General features: G+C 46.6%; 1 protein-coding gene across 1 annotated transcript in view; it reads right to left on the bottom strand.

Annotated features, from left to right (window-relative positions):
- Positions 1 to 16,874, bottom strand: part of osbpl5 (oxysterol binding protein-like 5) — a 182,823-nt gene that overhangs the window by 65,076 nt on the left and 100,873 nt on the right. Inside the window, exons 5-8 of the mRNA XM_084335562.1 lie at positions 10,146 to 10,229; positions 9,563 to 9,664; positions 7,779 to 7,982; positions 7,462 to 7,546 (exon numbers count right to left, since the gene is read on the bottom strand). Of these exons, the coding sequence (XP_084191688.1) occupies positions 7,462 to 7,546; positions 7,779 to 7,982; positions 9,563 to 9,664; positions 10,146 to 10,229 (475 nt within the window). The remainder of the gene's footprint in view (positions 1 to 7,461; positions 7,547 to 7,778; positions 7,983 to 9,562; positions 9,665 to 10,145; positions 10,230 to 16,874) is intronic.

Raw genomic sequence — 16,874 nt, 5'->3', positions numbered from 1 at the left:
TGAGAGGAACCATCACCTTTCACACACATGAGAGGAACCATCACCTTTCACACACATGAGAGGAACCATCACCTTTCACACACATGATGGGAACCATCACCTTTCACACATGAGAGGAACCATCACCTTTCACACATGAGAGGAACCATCACCTTTCACACACATGATGGGAACCATCACCTTTCACACACATGAAAGGAACCATCACCTTTCACACACATGAGAGGAACCATCACCTTTCACACACATGAGAGGAACCATCACCTTTCACACACATGAGAGGAACCATCACTTTTCACACACATGAGAGGAACCATCACCTTTCACACACACGAGAGGAACCATCACCTTTCACACACACGAGAGGAACCATCACCTTTCACACACATGAGAGGAACCATCACCTTTCACACACACATGAGAGGAACTTAACTCAATGCATTGGAGGCCAAACCCGAGATAAGTCGGGTTAACTCGCCATGCGTTGGGCGCCAGACCAGAGATTTATCGGGTTTTGGTCGTTTATTCCTTTATTAGATATTTGTGTTCATTATTCATCCAGGGACCTTGGTGTTACCATAGGGAATGAGTCTGCGATCGCCAAAGTGCAATACCGGCCGCATCCAGCTAGACGGCGGTATCGAGCACCCTTTGTAACCTTGTATCTCGGCCTGTGTAACGGCCAAATGTCTCCGGGCTCACTTTTCTTTGTCGGGCGATTGGAGCGGTTCTCCCGGTTCCATTGAAGCGCGTCAAATATCCCCGATCCATATGTTGTGATGGGTTATGCCGTGGACCAAATGGACATCGGATGTACCAGATGGCGATCAAACAATTGGAATATTATTTTTGGAATACTCCCGATCACAGGTAAGGACTATCTGATGTAATTTTTTGCTTGATCGTGCAATGCTTTTATACTGATCGGGCTGATAAGCGTTTTTAGTAGAGGTTGGCATAGATTAATTTTTTTAATCTAGATTAATCTATCTGCAATCCTGGATAGATTAAAATGGCTCAAAAAAAAAAAAAAAATCTGCCGAAGGCATTCAAAATATGTGTGTTCTACCCAAATAATGACCAGAAGTAAGTCCTTACTTTTTCTTTCCTCCTTATGTTTCTCAGGCCAGGTGGCCCATTACACCATGAGCCCATCTCCCGTTTCCAAAATGCATTACAGACTGTTTGAAAAAGCTGTTTTGCTATGATAATTGGTAATGAAATATCAAAATAATGTTCAATAAGATGTACTTGTGTTTAATAAGTTGTTTTATTCAGAAGTTAACACAAATAAATAATATTACCAGTACAGTACAGTGTCTAGCACACTCTCAGGAGCAAAACAGAAAGAAGCATTTCAAACTTGAACTATGTGACATGGCTTGACTCAATCAGTCCAATCTCTATTTCTCCTTCTTCCACCAGTCACTCAGGCAGACCAGCTTGTTTTATGTAGCGGTGTCTACTTATAGTGCCTATAATATTTTTCCCGTTGGGTGCCAGACAGGGCCAAACCCTGCCAATGCAAATCAACTGCTCCAGTGGAGTTACTCAGTGGCCAATGGTGTCAACTATGGTTGTACTGGGCAGCTCCCAGGTGTGAATGGAACTGTGTGAATGTGAAGCAGGGCGTTCCTGAAAAAGAGCATCTGTGCTCAGCGAACCTACCCTGGGTAAATAAAGGTTTATAAAAAAAAAAAAAAAAAATTAGATTAACTGCATCAATTATATTATTGCGCGATACTAGTATCGCGTTAACGCAGCACGTTAACGCCGTTAACGGCCCAGCTCTAGTTTTTAGTGTTCAATACGAATGCCGTTACTGGAAATTAAATAATCAGAAATGACCCCCCCCCCCCTTTCATGCATTCATGATGAAACATAATACCTATGACATAGATTTGATTTGGGAATAGTAGCATGTGTACAGGCAAGAAACGGCAACGTTTATAGTAGAATTGACGTATAAGGCTATAACTCAACATTTCGTGAATGACCACAGGCCGCTCTAAAACCATACTTATATTCACCACGGTATAACACGGGAACGTATGGATGGAAAATGTATTCTTTTTCACATATTGAACGATAGATAGGTGATGTCAAATGGGCCATAGTATTGTATCCATAGCTATAATATAGAATATAGTTATAGCTCTACAAACAAGGTGACGCACTCCTATCTTTTAAAGCGTGGCCTTGCTATGACGGGCCACCGTATAATAGCTGGCGCTGAATGAGTTAAGTCTGTATGCCCACAACTTCAACAACATGTTGATTTTCCTACACAAGGAAAAAAAACACACTGGATCTTGATCACGATGAATTGAAAATGGGGGACCCTGATGTAAACAAAACGAAAGTCTCTCTCTGGTCTGCATCCCCTTAACAATTGTGTGTATTGAGCTGTACTGTATGGTACCCATTTCTGCAATCTGTTAATAAAGTTTTCAATCAATCAATCTTGTGTACAAAACCCTGAGAGGAGCATACAAGGCTACACCCCTCCCCCACCCGGGTGCTTCTGATCACACTACTGTCATGCTAATGCCGGCATACAGGCTAAGGGCTAAAGTCACCAGAAAGTCACCAGACAAGTTCAGAAGCAAGTACGGGTGTGGCCCGAGGAGGCCTCCTCAACACTTCAAGACTGGGATATGTTTAAGCAGGCAGCTACCTATAACCATAACACCAACACCCATGAATATGTAAGGTTTAATGTATGCTACAAGGTCATTGTCGCAAAATAATTGACCGACACAGAGTTTAGAACACAGAGGCGCCTCGCCGAGGTGTTCTTTAAACGCAGTGAAGGTCAATTATTTTGTGACAATGACCTCGTAGCTATACATTATCCCGCTTATTACATGGCTAACTTACTAACAATATACCTAATTCATTTTACACCATCGACAAGACGAGATCAAATGCAGACGCAGTTGTTCTATGGCTCCTCTGTCATCGCCGGCAGCCGGCAGGTGTGTGGTCTGATTACCTGATGAGTGCAGCTGTGCATATGCTGAGCTTAGCTTTCGTGACTGTCTGCGACCAAAATGCTTGATTGTGATTGGTCAATAGCGCTGTGTTACCCGTATCAGCGGCCATTATTGCGCGTTGCCCCTGACAGCGGTCCGTTATCGAGAAATAATTCACCGCTGTCAGGGGCAACCGAGCGCTATTGACCAATCACAATCAAGCATTTTGGCGAATGTTAAAACGCCATGTAATAAACAGAGACAGTCACTGCCTACATCAGTTTTGATTGATTGAAAATTGTATTAACAGATTGCAGAATGGGTACAGTACAGTACAGCTCAATACACACAATTGTTAAGGGGATGCAGACCAGAGAAAGACTTTCGTCTTGTTTACATCAGGGTCCCCCATTTTTGTACATTGGAGGTGGTTGGGTGGGTGGGGGGGGGGGGTTGGGCAGGGGGGTAACTGTACAGTAAATGCATCGATGATGTCACAGAGACCAAGACCATCACAGTACGGGGCCGATCAGCAACCATGGCTGACGGGGGAAGTCCATGGTTTACTGAGGGCCCGGAGCGCCACCTTCAGGGGGCAGGCGACGAGGCTGGCCTGAGAACAGCCAGGGCCAACTTGGACTGTGGCATCAAAAATGCAAAAAGCCAGTACACAAAGAGGATAGAGCAGCGTTTCAGTGACAGCAGAGACACCAGGAGCCCGTGGCAGGGATTCAAACCATCACGGACTACAAACCCCGACCTCAGACCTGTGACAGTGACACCACTCTGCTGAACAACCTGAACGATTTTTTTTTTTTATCTTTTTTTTTTCTTGCTTTTTTCCCGGCCCTTCTTTGAGGGCACTCCATCCACCCCCCCTCTTCGGGGGACAACTTTATTATTTATTATACGTTTAAACTATTTACAGTACAAAATTAAATAAAAAGTGTAGTAAAATAAGAAAAATATTAAAAAAAATATATTTCATTGCCCTCTTGGAGGGGGGTAACTCAGACTAGACATTGACAAACAAATTACAACTAAGGACAATGAAGGACAATAACGAATACACATGACAAGGGAAAGGGGGGGGGCAGAGAGGGGAGTAAGTAAAGTAGCGGGTAAGGAGGGGGATTGAGAGAAGGGTGGGTTATGGAGTGGATGGCTCACAGGTAAATCTCCTATGATTAGGAGCCTAGATTATCCACAAGCAATTCCCAGATGTTATTAAATTGTGAGACTTCGATGTGATCCACGGTTGAGATTGTTTCCTGTGATATGTAATTTGAGAGAAGGCCCAACCATTGCCCAGTATTCACATTTTTTCTTGTCTTCCAGTTTAAGAGGATAGTTTTCTTGGCAACAACCTGAACGACGTCTATGCTCGCTCTGAAGCCCTCGACAGCAGTCTAGGATCAACACTCGCAAAGCTGGGGGCCCAGACAACATACCCGGGTGGGTGCTGCTGAAAGACTGTGCAGCGGAGCTCACTGATGTCTTCTTCACAGACATATTTAACACCTCCCTAGCCAAGCCGCTGTCCCCACATGCTTCAAAGACACTACCATCATCCCGGTCCCCAAAGAAGGCTTCTCCAGCCTGCTACAATGACTATCATCATCCCGGTCCCCAAAGAAGGTTTCTCCAGCCTGCTTCAATGACTACCGTCCCGTTGCTCTGACACCCATCATCATGAAGTGCTTTGAACGGCTAGTCATGCAACACATCAAATCCATCATCCTTCCCTCCCTCCCTGGACCCCTTCCAGTTTGCATATCTGTTACATACCAGTTTGCAAACTGTTTGAACAGTTTTAAGTACCTCGGAGTCCACATATCCGAGGACTTGACATGGACCACACACATTGACAGTGTTGTGAAGAAGGCACGGCAACACATCTACTTCCTTAGGCGCCTAAGGAAGTTCCAAGTCAGTCAGAAGATCCTTAAGAACTTCTACTCATGCACAATAGAGAGCATCCTGACTGGCAATATCACCTCCTGGTTTGGGAATAGCACCGCACAAGACCGTAGCAGACTACAAAGAGTGACACGTTCAGCCGAACGCACAATTGGAGGTGGGCTTCCCACCCTCCAGAACATTTACAACAAGCGGTGCATGGGTAAGGCTAAGAGAATTATCAAAGACTCCAGCCACCCAAACAACTGCCTCTTTGAACTGCTGCGGTCAGGCAAGCGATACCGGAGTCTCATGGCGAGCACAGAAAGACTCAGAAGAAGCTTCTATCCCCAGGCCATCAGGATGCTCAACGAACAATAACACTATGCAACAACCATCAAATGCACTCACAGCACACACATCCACACGCACACACTCACTTTAACAACTCACTGCAGCACCCACTTTACACACTTTAGAACACCTAAACACACTTTATATTTATTGGGAAAGAATTTGCACTACAACCCATACCTCATTACACCTTACTGTAAATTGTACCTAAATTGTACCTCATCCCATTTCTGCTTTGCACTATATAGTATATTGTATATTAGTATATTGTATAGTATATTGTATGGTAACTCAGTTACTTCTACTCTGCATTGAACATTGTACATACTGAACACTTGTGTCTACGTACGTGACTTATATTTTTTACTTGCTATACTTCTTTTATTTTATACTTATCTATTTTTGTCTAGCACAGTCTCTGGAGCGTAACAGAAAGAAGCATTAAATAAATTATAGTCTAGTGGTGAGAGCTGTGTTAGTATGAGGGTGGGTGGGTATCTTAGTCTAGTGGTGAGAGCTGTGTTAGTATGAGGGTGGGTGGGTATCTTAGTCTAGTGGTGAGAGCTGTGTTAGTATCAGGGTGGGTGGGTGTCTTAGTCTAGTGGTGAGAGCTGTGTTTGTATCAGGGTGGGTGTCTTAGTCTAGTGGTGAGAGCTGTGTTTGTATCAGAGTGGGTGTCTTAGTCTGGTGGTGAGAGCTGTGTTAGTATCAGGGTGGGTGTCTTAGTCTAGTGGTGAGAGCTGTGTTTGTATCAGGGTGGGTGTCTTAGTCTCGTGGTGAGAGCTGTGTTAGTATCAGGGTGGGTGTCTTAGTCTAGTGGTGAGAGCTGTGTTTGTATCAGGGTGGGTGTCTTAGTCTAGTGGTGAGAGCTGTGTTTGTATCAGGGTGGGTGTCTTAGTCTAGTGGTGAGAGCTGTGTTAGTATCAGGGTGGGTGTCTTAGTCTAGTGGTGAGAGCTGTGTTTGTATCAGGGTGGGTGTCTTAGTCTAGTGGTGAGAGCTGTGTTTGTATCAGGGTGGGTGGGTGTCTTAGTCTAGTGGTGAGAGCTGTGTTAGTATCAGGGTGGGTGTCTTAGTGACGTTTAACGGTTATGGCTAAGATAGGGTTAAGGTAAAGGCTCTTATCTCCCATGTGACCACGATCATTGTCAGTTTGGACTGTTTGGACTTTCACAGATATTAAATGTAAATACATGACTTATACAAGATGTAAATATATGACTTATGGCTAGGGATGTCCCGATCCGATCACGTGATCGGAATCGGCGTCGATCACGTGCTTTTCAGAGGATCGGGGATCGGGAAAAAATAATAATAAAAATCGGCAGTCAAAAAAAGAAAAATTTTATTCAACAAACATGACCATGTCCACGTCTTAAACTCATACGGAGGCCTTAGTTTTGGTTTTAAATTACATATAATATATCATCATTAATGTATTTATTGTCACACAGAGCAGAATAATTGTCCACAACAAACACATTCCCCTTTAATTTTCACCGTTGCAACAAACATTCCCTTTAATTTAGACGCTACACGCTACACGCTCGACCACATCACAACAACAGTACAACACGTCGCTCCCGAAACACGGTTAATATCCACTGACTTGAGCAGCTAGACTTAATGTCAGAGGTTTGGAACTAAGCATTTTAAAATAGAAAGTCAAGCCAGTTGCAATGTTTGGCTGGAGGCGAAGTTTTCAGACAAACTTTTCACCTGGAGGATAACGTTACGTGACTGAGGATTATCGTCGGCGTTTCAGACCAGAATGGACCATTACGTAAGTCGAACACTGAATGTATACTAATGTGCAAACATATATTGAAACTTTTAATATTTCTCATATGAAGCAGAAGCACATTTCTCAGGGTGAATGTAATAACAAAAGCCTCCGCTCTCGCGCCCCGGACTATTATAGGCAACAGATGGGCTTGTCTCGCTCTGCCAGTTTCTGACAAAAATGCGTCAAAATTGAATACTAATGTGAAAGATCGGATCGGAAACGATCGGATCGATAGATATTTAAAATCACATGATCGGGATCGGATCGGAAGCAAAAAAAGGCGATCGGGACATCCCTACTTATGGCTGTAACATAATGTACATCATGTACCTTTTTCCACATGCGCACGCACGCGCATGCACACACACACACGCCCACACGCCCACAAGCCCACACACACACACACACACACACACACACACACACACACACACACACACAGGCCTCACCATCAGACTCGGAGGCTGCTCTGAAGATCAGGTAGTTGCTGGGGAGCGGCTGGGTGATGGAGCCCACACTCTCTCCTGTGGGACCCTGGGGACCAATGAGAAGCTGTTATTCACTCCTGGTGACCAATGAGAAAATCCAATACCACCAACAGTTTTTACCAGATTAACAGAAAACGTTCACAACTTTCCAGAATATCAAATGTGGGTGCCACGTCGATACTAATTGAGTTATATGTCTCATTTCATGCCCCATATCTAACAAGCCTGGACTCTCGAGGCTCCAGTAAGAGCCTCGACAGAAGGGTGTGGTGTCTGACCTTGACGGCCCAGATGGACTTGTCCATGGGGTGGTAGACCTTGAAGCAAAAGCCGTCCTTCTTGGAGGGCCTCTCGATCAGCTTGCAGGCGTTGAGCAGGATGGTGCCCACCCAGTGGTCCACCTTGGGGGTCTTGTAGATCAGGAGAACCCCAGGCTTCAAGGCACACCACAGTTTGGTCCAGGTCTTCAGAGAGCCCCGGATCTAGAGGAGGAGAGAGGAGGAGACATTATCTACAACACAGTTTGGTCCAGCTCTTCAGAGAGCCCCGGATCTAGAGGAGGAGAGAGGAGACATTATCTACAACACAGTTTGGTCCAGCTCTTCAGAGAGCCCCGGATCTAGAGGAGGAGAGAGGAGACATTATCTACACCACAGTTTGGTCCAGCTCTTCAGAGAGCCCCGGATCTAGAGGAGGAGAGAGGAGACATTATCTACAACACAGTTTGGTCCAGCTCTTCAGAGAGCCCCGGATCTCCCTCCCCCAGTCCATCAGAGACTCCCCTACACTCTCCACCTTCAAAGCTCGCCTCAAAACCCACCTGTTTTCCCTTGCCTTCAACCCCCCCCACCCCTAAACCCCCCCCCCTCCCCTCCAACCTGATTGATATGTCTCCAGTCTTTTTTTGTGCCATCAGGCTGTCTCCCCCGTTCCCCCCATGGTCTCATGTTCCTTTTGTTTTTGTTTCTTTGTTGTTTTGTTTTTGTTTCTTTGCTTTCGTTTCTTTGTTTGTACCCCTGCTCCCGACTACTGTCAGCGACTTCGGGTTATTGAGAAGCGCTATATAAATTAAATGAATTATTATTATCTAGAGGAGGAGAGGAGAGGAGACATTATCTTAGACCTGTTCAACCTTGCATACCCTCACTCCTGACCCTCCAACCCCTGCATCACTTACATTTTCACTTTTGTACACACCTATATTTTAGTATTATTATTTATTAAAATCTTCTCTCTGTAGTATCCCCACCATGTTGTCATTGTGAAAGTCCATGTACTGTGTTTGTCCATATACCATAATGTAATGTATGTAAAGCGCTTTGAGATACTTTATCAAATAAATCTATTATTATTATTATCTACACCACAGTTTGGTCCAGCTCTTCAGACAGCCACAGATCTAGAGGAGAGGACATTTATATATATATATATATTTTTTTTTATGTCTGCTCATTTTACCCTTGCTATTATTTGACTTATTTTTACTTTTATCTTTAGGCCCCAATATCCGCTGGGTGCATACTATAACCTTTATCATGTTTTGTAACAGATTACAGAAGCCTATTGGAACGTGAGGTTCTGATATGATTTGATTAATATATCTGCATTATTTTATCCCACTGTATGCTTTGCTCTTGCTGCTTGTTTTACACTGATTTTATGTCTTATTTCTTACTTATGTAAAGCACTTTGAACTGCAATCCCCTGTATGAAAGGTGCTATACAAATAAAGTTATTATTATTATTATTATTATTTATAACACAGCCTGGCCAGCTCTTCAGAGAGCCACATATCTAGAGGAAGAGAGGCGAGGGAGCGATTATCTAATTAAGGGCTGTCCTAGTCATAGTCAATTAGTCACTGATTAGATTGAGCGTCAGTTGATTCCTGATGATTTAGTTATATTGTATCACTTGTTTCACTGAAAATGATGCAATGAATCACAACAAGTTTGTAATGGTAACTGTCTTACAGTAGATCTAATATGTAATAACTGTCTTACAGTAGATCTAATATGTAATAACTGTTTAACAGTAGATCTAAGTGGGTCACTCAGTGTACCTTCAGCCAGTCGGCCATGATGACGACACTGGGGTCCTTCAGGGCAGTAAACAGCTCTCTGGCTGCCCGCTTCTTCTCCTGTCTGTAATTCTGCTTCTGGACCTTTGGTACATATAAATAAAGAAAATTAAAAAAAGAAAATATCACACAAAATGAGTCATCATCAGCCTGGTTGGAATACCCACCTATAGAGCAAGGCCATTAGCCACCACTAGGGGGAGTAGAGTCAAACCTATTTCCATGCAGGTACACTAACCTTACAGTACATCACATTTAGATTTTGGTACATTTGAAGGGAAAATATTTGGAACATATCAGGGACATCTGACGATACTAGAAGTGACTTTAGTAACTGAGGCGAGGAGGCCTAGAGATAAACCACAGTGATGACACAGACTCAACACGTCCTGGCCGAGTCAGAGCTAATAATAAAACATCTGCACGTCTCACCCCTGTCTCACCCCTGTCTCACCCCTGTCTCACCATTGTCTCACCACCGTCTCACCACCGTGTCTCACCACTGTGTCTCACCACTGTCTCACATCACCAGCCTTTTGTGACGCTGCGGGCAGGAGGAACGTACCTTCAGAGACTCCTTCCTGGCCAGCTTCTCCGTGGGGGAGGAGGGACAATCCTTCTCAACACCATCGAACATCTTGGACTCAGACTGGAGGGAGGGAGAGGAGGGGGGAGAGGGAGGGAGAGGAGGGGGGAGGGAGGGAGAGAGGGAGGGGATGGAGAGAGGGAGGGAGGGAGGGGAGAGATGGAGGGAGAGGGAGGGGAGAGGGAGGGGATGGAGAGAGGGAGGAAGAGGAGGGGGGAGGGGAGGAGGGAGAGAGAGGGAGGGGATGGAGAGAGGGAGGGAGGGAGGGAGGGAGGGAGGGAGAGGAGGGAGGGAGGGAGGGAGAGAGGGAGGGAGAGAGAGGAGGGAGGGAGAGAGGGAGAGGAGGGAGAGAGGAGGGGAGAGAGAGGAGGGGAGAGGGAGGGAGAGGAGGGGAGAGGGAGGGAGAGGAGGAGAATGGAATGAAAAGATGAGGGTGTTGGGGGGGGGGGGGGGGGCAAGAGGTCAGGTTAAGGGTCAAAGTCAAGAAACCCACACACCCAATATGACTCAAATAACATATAACAGCCCAGGGCGGGGCGATTCATCCGGTTTACATTTAAATTACAACATTGTCTTCCCACGATCATGAAGACAAGTTAATCAAGACAGAGCGGTTATTGTGCCGCAGCATGCGTGTCATTTTTGTCTTGTGTTGTAAATTCTGCGCACCCTTCCTTCACCCCCCCCCCATTCAGCATCGTGTTGAGGGGGGGGAGGGGCCACAGCGTGTCTCTCCAGTTATTTAGAAACGTCTCGTAGAAGATGACAGAAAGGTGGGTCTTTGGTCAAGAAGAAAGGTCAAACTAATTCTGTCGTCGTCATATGATGTTCTTAATAAATCAACTAATAATCGTGTTTTAATAATCGTGATTTCAATATCAATAAAAATCTCCGGCTTCTTCCAACAAACTAAATCTCCGACCTAATGTCCAGAAATCCAAACTATCCCTTTAAGTGTTCCTGTGATTTCAGTGTGGTACATCATGAATCACTCAAGCGCCTACTGTGTTACGTGCCAAACCCTGTATGATTCACATACCTGTTATTTCCCACACTGGGGCAGCGAGACTCCCACATCCTGACACGTGGAGAAGAGCCTTACTGTGTCCTCAGTCACAGTGATGACAGAGCAGCTAGCCTGTGTCCTCAGTCACAGTGATGACAGAGCAGCTAGCCTGTGTCCTCCTCACAGTGATAACAGAGCAGCTAGCCTGTGTCCTCCTCACAGTGATGACAGAGCAGCTAGCCTGTGTCCTCCTCACAGTGATGACAGAGCAGCTAGCCTGTGTCCTCCTCACAGTGATAACAGAGCAGCTAGCCTGTGTCCTCCTCACAGTGATAACAGAGCAGCTAGCCTGTGTCCTCCTCACAGTGATAACAGAGCAGCTAGCCTGTGTCCTCACAGTGATGACAGAGCAGCTAGCCTGTGTCCTCCTCACAGTGATGACAGAGCAGCTAGCCTGTGTCCTCCTCACAGTGATGACAGAGCAGCTAGCCTGTGTCCTCCTCACAGTGATGACAGAGCAGCTAGCATGTGTCCTCCTCACAGTGATAAGGCCTAACAAAAATAATGGTTGGTTTCAGGTTGCCGACCGACCTGCCGATTTAGGTGCGACCCAATATATTTTATGAGTTTTTAAAAAAAATTATATATTAAAAAAAAAAAAAAAAAAAAAAAATCCGATTTTTTTTTTTTTTTTTTTTTTTAAGAATAAAGTTTCATAGAAATCTTAGTCAAACATTTAGTATTATGGATATTAAACATGCTGGCAGAGTACATGCATCCATGTTGTTGTGAACATTTTAATTAAATAAAGAAATTCCCTATCCAGTCGCCGTGGGAAAGAATAAAATAAAAAAATAAAATAAAATAAATTCCCTACCTACCCATGGCCAAACTGACAACCAACCTGAAACCAACTATTATTTTTGTTAGGCCTAACAGAGCAGCTAGCCTGTGTCCTCCTCACAGTGATAACAGAGCAGCTAGCCTGTGTCCTCCTCACAGTGATAACAGAGCAGCTAGCCTGTGTCCTCATAGTGATGACAGAGCAGCTAGCCTGTGTCCTCCTCACAGTGATGACAGAGCAGCTAGCATGTGTCCTCCTCACAGTGATAACAGAGCAGCTAGCCTGTGTCCTCACAGTGATAACAGAGCAGCTAGCCTGTGTCCTCACAGTGATAACAGAGCAGCTAGCCTGTGTCCTCACAGTGATAACAGAGCAGCTAGCCTGGTGTCCTCCTCACAGTGATAACAGAGCAGCTAGCCTGTGTCCTCCTCACAGTGATAACAGAGCAGCTAGCCTGTGTCCTCCTCACAGTGATAACAGAGCAGCTAGCCTGTGTCCTCAGTGATAACAGAGCAGCTAGCCTGTGTCCTCCTCACAGTGATAACAGAGCAGCTAGCCTGTGTCCTCCTCACAGTGATAACAGAGCAGCTAGCCTGTGTCCTCCTCACAGTGATGACAGAGCAGCTAGCCTGTGTCCTCCTCACAGTGATGACAGAGCAGCTAGCCTGTGTCCTCCTCACAGTGATAACAGAGCAGCTAGCCTGTGTCCTCCTCACAGTGATAACAGAGCAGCTAGCCTGTGTCCTGACAGTGATAACAGAGCAGCTAGCCTGTGTCCTCCTCACGGTGATAACAGAGCAGCTAGCCTGTGTCCTCACAGTGATAACAGAGCAGCTAGCCTGTGTCCTCCTCACAGTGATGACAGAGCAGCTAGCCTGTGTCCTCCTCACAGTGATAACAGAGCAGCTAGCCTGTGTCCTCCTCACAGTGATAACAGAGCAGCTAGCCTGTGTCCTCACAGTGATAACAGAGCAGCTAGCCTGTGTCCTCCTCACAGTGATAACAGAGCAGCTAGACTGTGTCCTCCTCACAGTGATAACAGAGCAGCTAGCCTGTGTCCTCCTCACAGTGATAACAGAGCAGCTAGCCTGTGTCCTCCTCACAGTGATAACAGAGCAGCTAGCCTGTGTCCTCCTCACAGTGATGACAGAGCAGCTAGCCTGTGTCCTCCTCACAGTGATAACAGAGCAGCTAGCCTGTGTCCTCCTCACAGTGATAACAGAGCAGCTAGCCTGTGTCGTCCTCACAGTGATAACAGAGCAGCTAGCCTGTGTCCTCCTCACAGTGATGACAGAGCAGCTAGCCTGTGTCGTCCTCACAGTGATAACAGAGCAGCTCGCCTGTGTCCTCCTCACAGTGATAACAGAGCAGCTAGCCTGTGTCCTCCTCACAGTGATAACAGAGCAGCTAGCCTGTGTCCTCCTCACAGTGATGACAGAGCAGCTAGCCTGTGTCCTCCTCACAGTGATAACAGAGCAGCTAGCCTGTGTCCTCCTCACAGTGATAACAGAGCAGCTAGCCTGTGTCCTCCTCACAGTGATGACAGAGCAGCTAGCCTGTGTCCTCCTCACAGTGATGACAGAGCAGCTAGCCTGTGTCCTGACAGTGATAACAGAGCAGCTAGCCTGTGTCCTCCTCACAGTGATAACAGAGCAGCTAGCCTGTGTCCTCCTCACGGTGATAACAGAGCAGCTAGCCTGTGTCCTCCTCACAGTGATGACAGAGCAGCTAGCCTGTGTCCTCCTCACAGTGATAACAGAGCAGCTAGCCTGTGTCCTCACAGTGATAACAGAGCAGCTAGCCTGTGTCCTCACAGTGATAACAGAGCAGCTAGCCTGTGTCCTCCTCACAGTGATAACAGAGCAGCTAGCCTGTGTCCTCCTCACAGTGATAACAGAGCAGCTAGCCTGTGTCCTCCTCACAGTGATAACAGAGCAGCTAGCCTGTGTCCTCCTCACAGTGATGACAGAGCAGCTAGCCTGTGTCCTCCTCACAGTGATAACAGAGCAGCTAGCCTGTGTCCTCAGTGATAACAGAGCAGCTAGCCTGTGTCCTCCTCACGGTGATAACAGAGCAGCTAGCCTGTGTCCTCAGTGATAACAGAGCAGCTAGCCTGTGTCCTCCTCACAGTGATGACAGAGCAGCTAGCCTGTGTCCTCAGTGATAACAGAGCAGCTAGCCTGTGTCCTCCTCACAGTGATAACAGAGCAGCTAGCCTGTGTCCTCCTCACAGTGATAACAGAGCAGCTAGCCTGTGTCCTCCTCACAGTGATAACAGAGCAGCTAGCCTGTGTCCTCCTCACAGTGATAACAGAGCAGCTAGCCTGTGTCCTCCTCACAGTGATAACAGAGCAGCTAGCCTGTGTCCTCCTCACAGTGATGACAGAGCAGCTAGCCTGTGTCCTCCTCACAGTGATAACAGAGCAGCTAGCCTGTGTCCTCCTCACAGTGATAACAGAGCAGCTAGCCTGTGTCCTGACAGTGATAACAGAGCAGCTAGCCTGTGTCCTCACAGTGATAACAGAGCAGCTAGCCTGGTGTCCTCCTCACAGTGATAACAGAGCAGCTAGCCTGTGTCCTCCTCACAGTGATAACAGAGCAGCTAGCCTGTGTCCTCCTCACAGTGATAACAGAGCAGCTAGCCTGTGTCCTCACAGTGATAACAGAGCAGCTAGCCTGTGTCCTCCTCACAGTGATAACAGAGCAGCTAGCCTGTGTCCTCCTCACAGTGATAACAGAGCAGCTAGCCTGTGTCCTCCTCACAGTGATGACAGAGCAGCTAGCCTGTGTCCTCCTCACAGTGATGACAGAGCAGCTAGCCTGTGTCCTCCTCACAGTGATAACAGAGCAGCTAGCCTGTGTCCTCCTCACAGTGATAACAGAGCAGCTAGCCTGTGTCCTCCTCACAGTGATGACAGAGCAGCTCGCCTGTGTCCTCCTCACAGTGATAACAGAGCAGCTAGCCTGTGTCCTCCTCACAGTGATGACAGAGCAGCTCGCCTGTGTCCTCCTCACAGTGATAACAGAGCAGCTAGCCTGTGTCCTCACAGTGATAACAGAGCAGCTAGCCTGTGTCCTCACAGTGATGACAGAGCAGCTAGCCTGTGTCCTCCTCACAGTGATAACAGAGCAGCTAGCCTGTGTCCTGACAGTGATAACAGAGCAGCTAGCCTGTGTCCTCCTCAGAGGACCAGTCCAGACCAGCAGCAGTATGTTTGACAGGAGAGGAGCTCAGAGGACCAGTCCAGACCAGCAGCAGTATGTTTGACAGGAGAGGAGCTCAGAGGACCAGTCCAGACCAGCAGCAGTATGTTTGACTGGAGAGGAGCTCAGAGGACCAGTCCAGACCAGCAACAGTATGTTTGACTGGAGGAGCTCAGAGGACCAGTCCAGACCAGCAGCAGTATGTTTGACTGGAGAGGAGCTCAGAGGACCAGTCCAGACCAGCAGCAGTATGTTTGACTGGAGAGGAGCTCAGAGGACCAGTCCAGACCAGCAACAGTATGTTTGACTGGAGAGGAGCTCAGAGGACCAGTCCAGACCAGCAGCAGTGTGTTTGACTGGCGAGGAGCTCAGAGGACCAGTCCAGACCAGCAGCAGTATGTTTGACTGGAGAGGAGCTCAGAGGACCAGTCCAGACCAGCAGCAGTGTGTTTGACTGGAGAGGAGCTCAGAGGACCAGTCCAGACCAGCAGCAGTGTGTTTGACTGGAGAGGAGCTCAGAGGACCAGTCCAGACCAGCAACAGTATGTTTGACTGGAGAGGAGCTCAGAGGACCAGTCCAGACCAGCAACAGTATGTTTGACTGGAGAGGAGCTCAGAGGACCAGTCCAGACCAGCAGCAGTATATGTCATGAGTTTATTAATCATGGGAAATTTCACATCACCGCGGCAACACTAGCGTAAACACTAGAATCACATCTTAGCTTACGCAATCTTGTCATAACTAAGATTGATTGACTGATTTCATCCGTGGATATAGCAGACATAAAGTCCAAGGAACAACGTGTGTAAAAGCCATGGTCCCTGCTGACAGCAGCAACAGATCCAAGTACGTTCAAAATATACAAATCACAACCATTATGTCTGACTGCAATTACAATCCTGTAACAACACATGCCTGTATCTGTCCCTCTGTCCTGTGGTTGGTAGGATCCACACTTTACAGAAGGAAAGGTCACTTTAAGAATAGTATAGTAGAGCTTGAGATTGTATAATATAGCATTGTATAGCAGTGTACATAAAGACCCAGTGCCTCATCCGTAGCTAACCACAGTATCTAGCATGTCCTACCATGCTCTGTAAATAACTCATGTACAGATATCGATATGCCCTACTTGTTTACTTGTTTATTGCACAATGTCGCTCTATTGGTTGGATTCTTATTATATATTATTACTATTGTATTATGCACATCATTGCGGGCAAGACCCCCCGCATTTCACTGTATACCTGTATGCCGTGACAATAAAACTCTTGTATCTTGTATCCACACTGGCCTCTCGTTTTTCTACATCTGACCTGTTTAAACGGGGGGGGGGGACTCCAGCCATTTCCATCAGACATCTTCCCCTGCTTTTAGTGACAGGTTCAGAATATGAGCCATGACCCCACACCAAGTGACACTGGTGCCCTCCCTCGGAGGTCTGGCTGGGGCGAGGGTGCCGAGAGCATTTTCATGATTATTTTCCGCTGAGACAGGCCTCGTCTCAAAAGTCCTTGCTAAAAAGTATTCAGGAATAACGGTGAGATTCCCTCAGAGTAAAGCTGAACGCCTGCACTTAAAGCACACATTGATTTGTTTCGTTTCAAGTCCATTATGGTGGTGGTGTACAGAGACAAGATTATCAACGTTGTG

Source organism: Notolepis coatsorum (assembly GCF_963971535.1).
Source record: "Notolepis coatsorum genome assembly, chromosome: 18".
Taxonomy (NCBI): Eukaryota; Metazoa; Chordata; class Actinopteri; order Aulopiformes; family Paralepididae; genus Notolepis; species Notolepis coatsorum.
The sequence above is the reverse complement of the archived record's forward strand: the minus strand, read 5'-3'. Positions and strand labels throughout refer to the sequence as shown.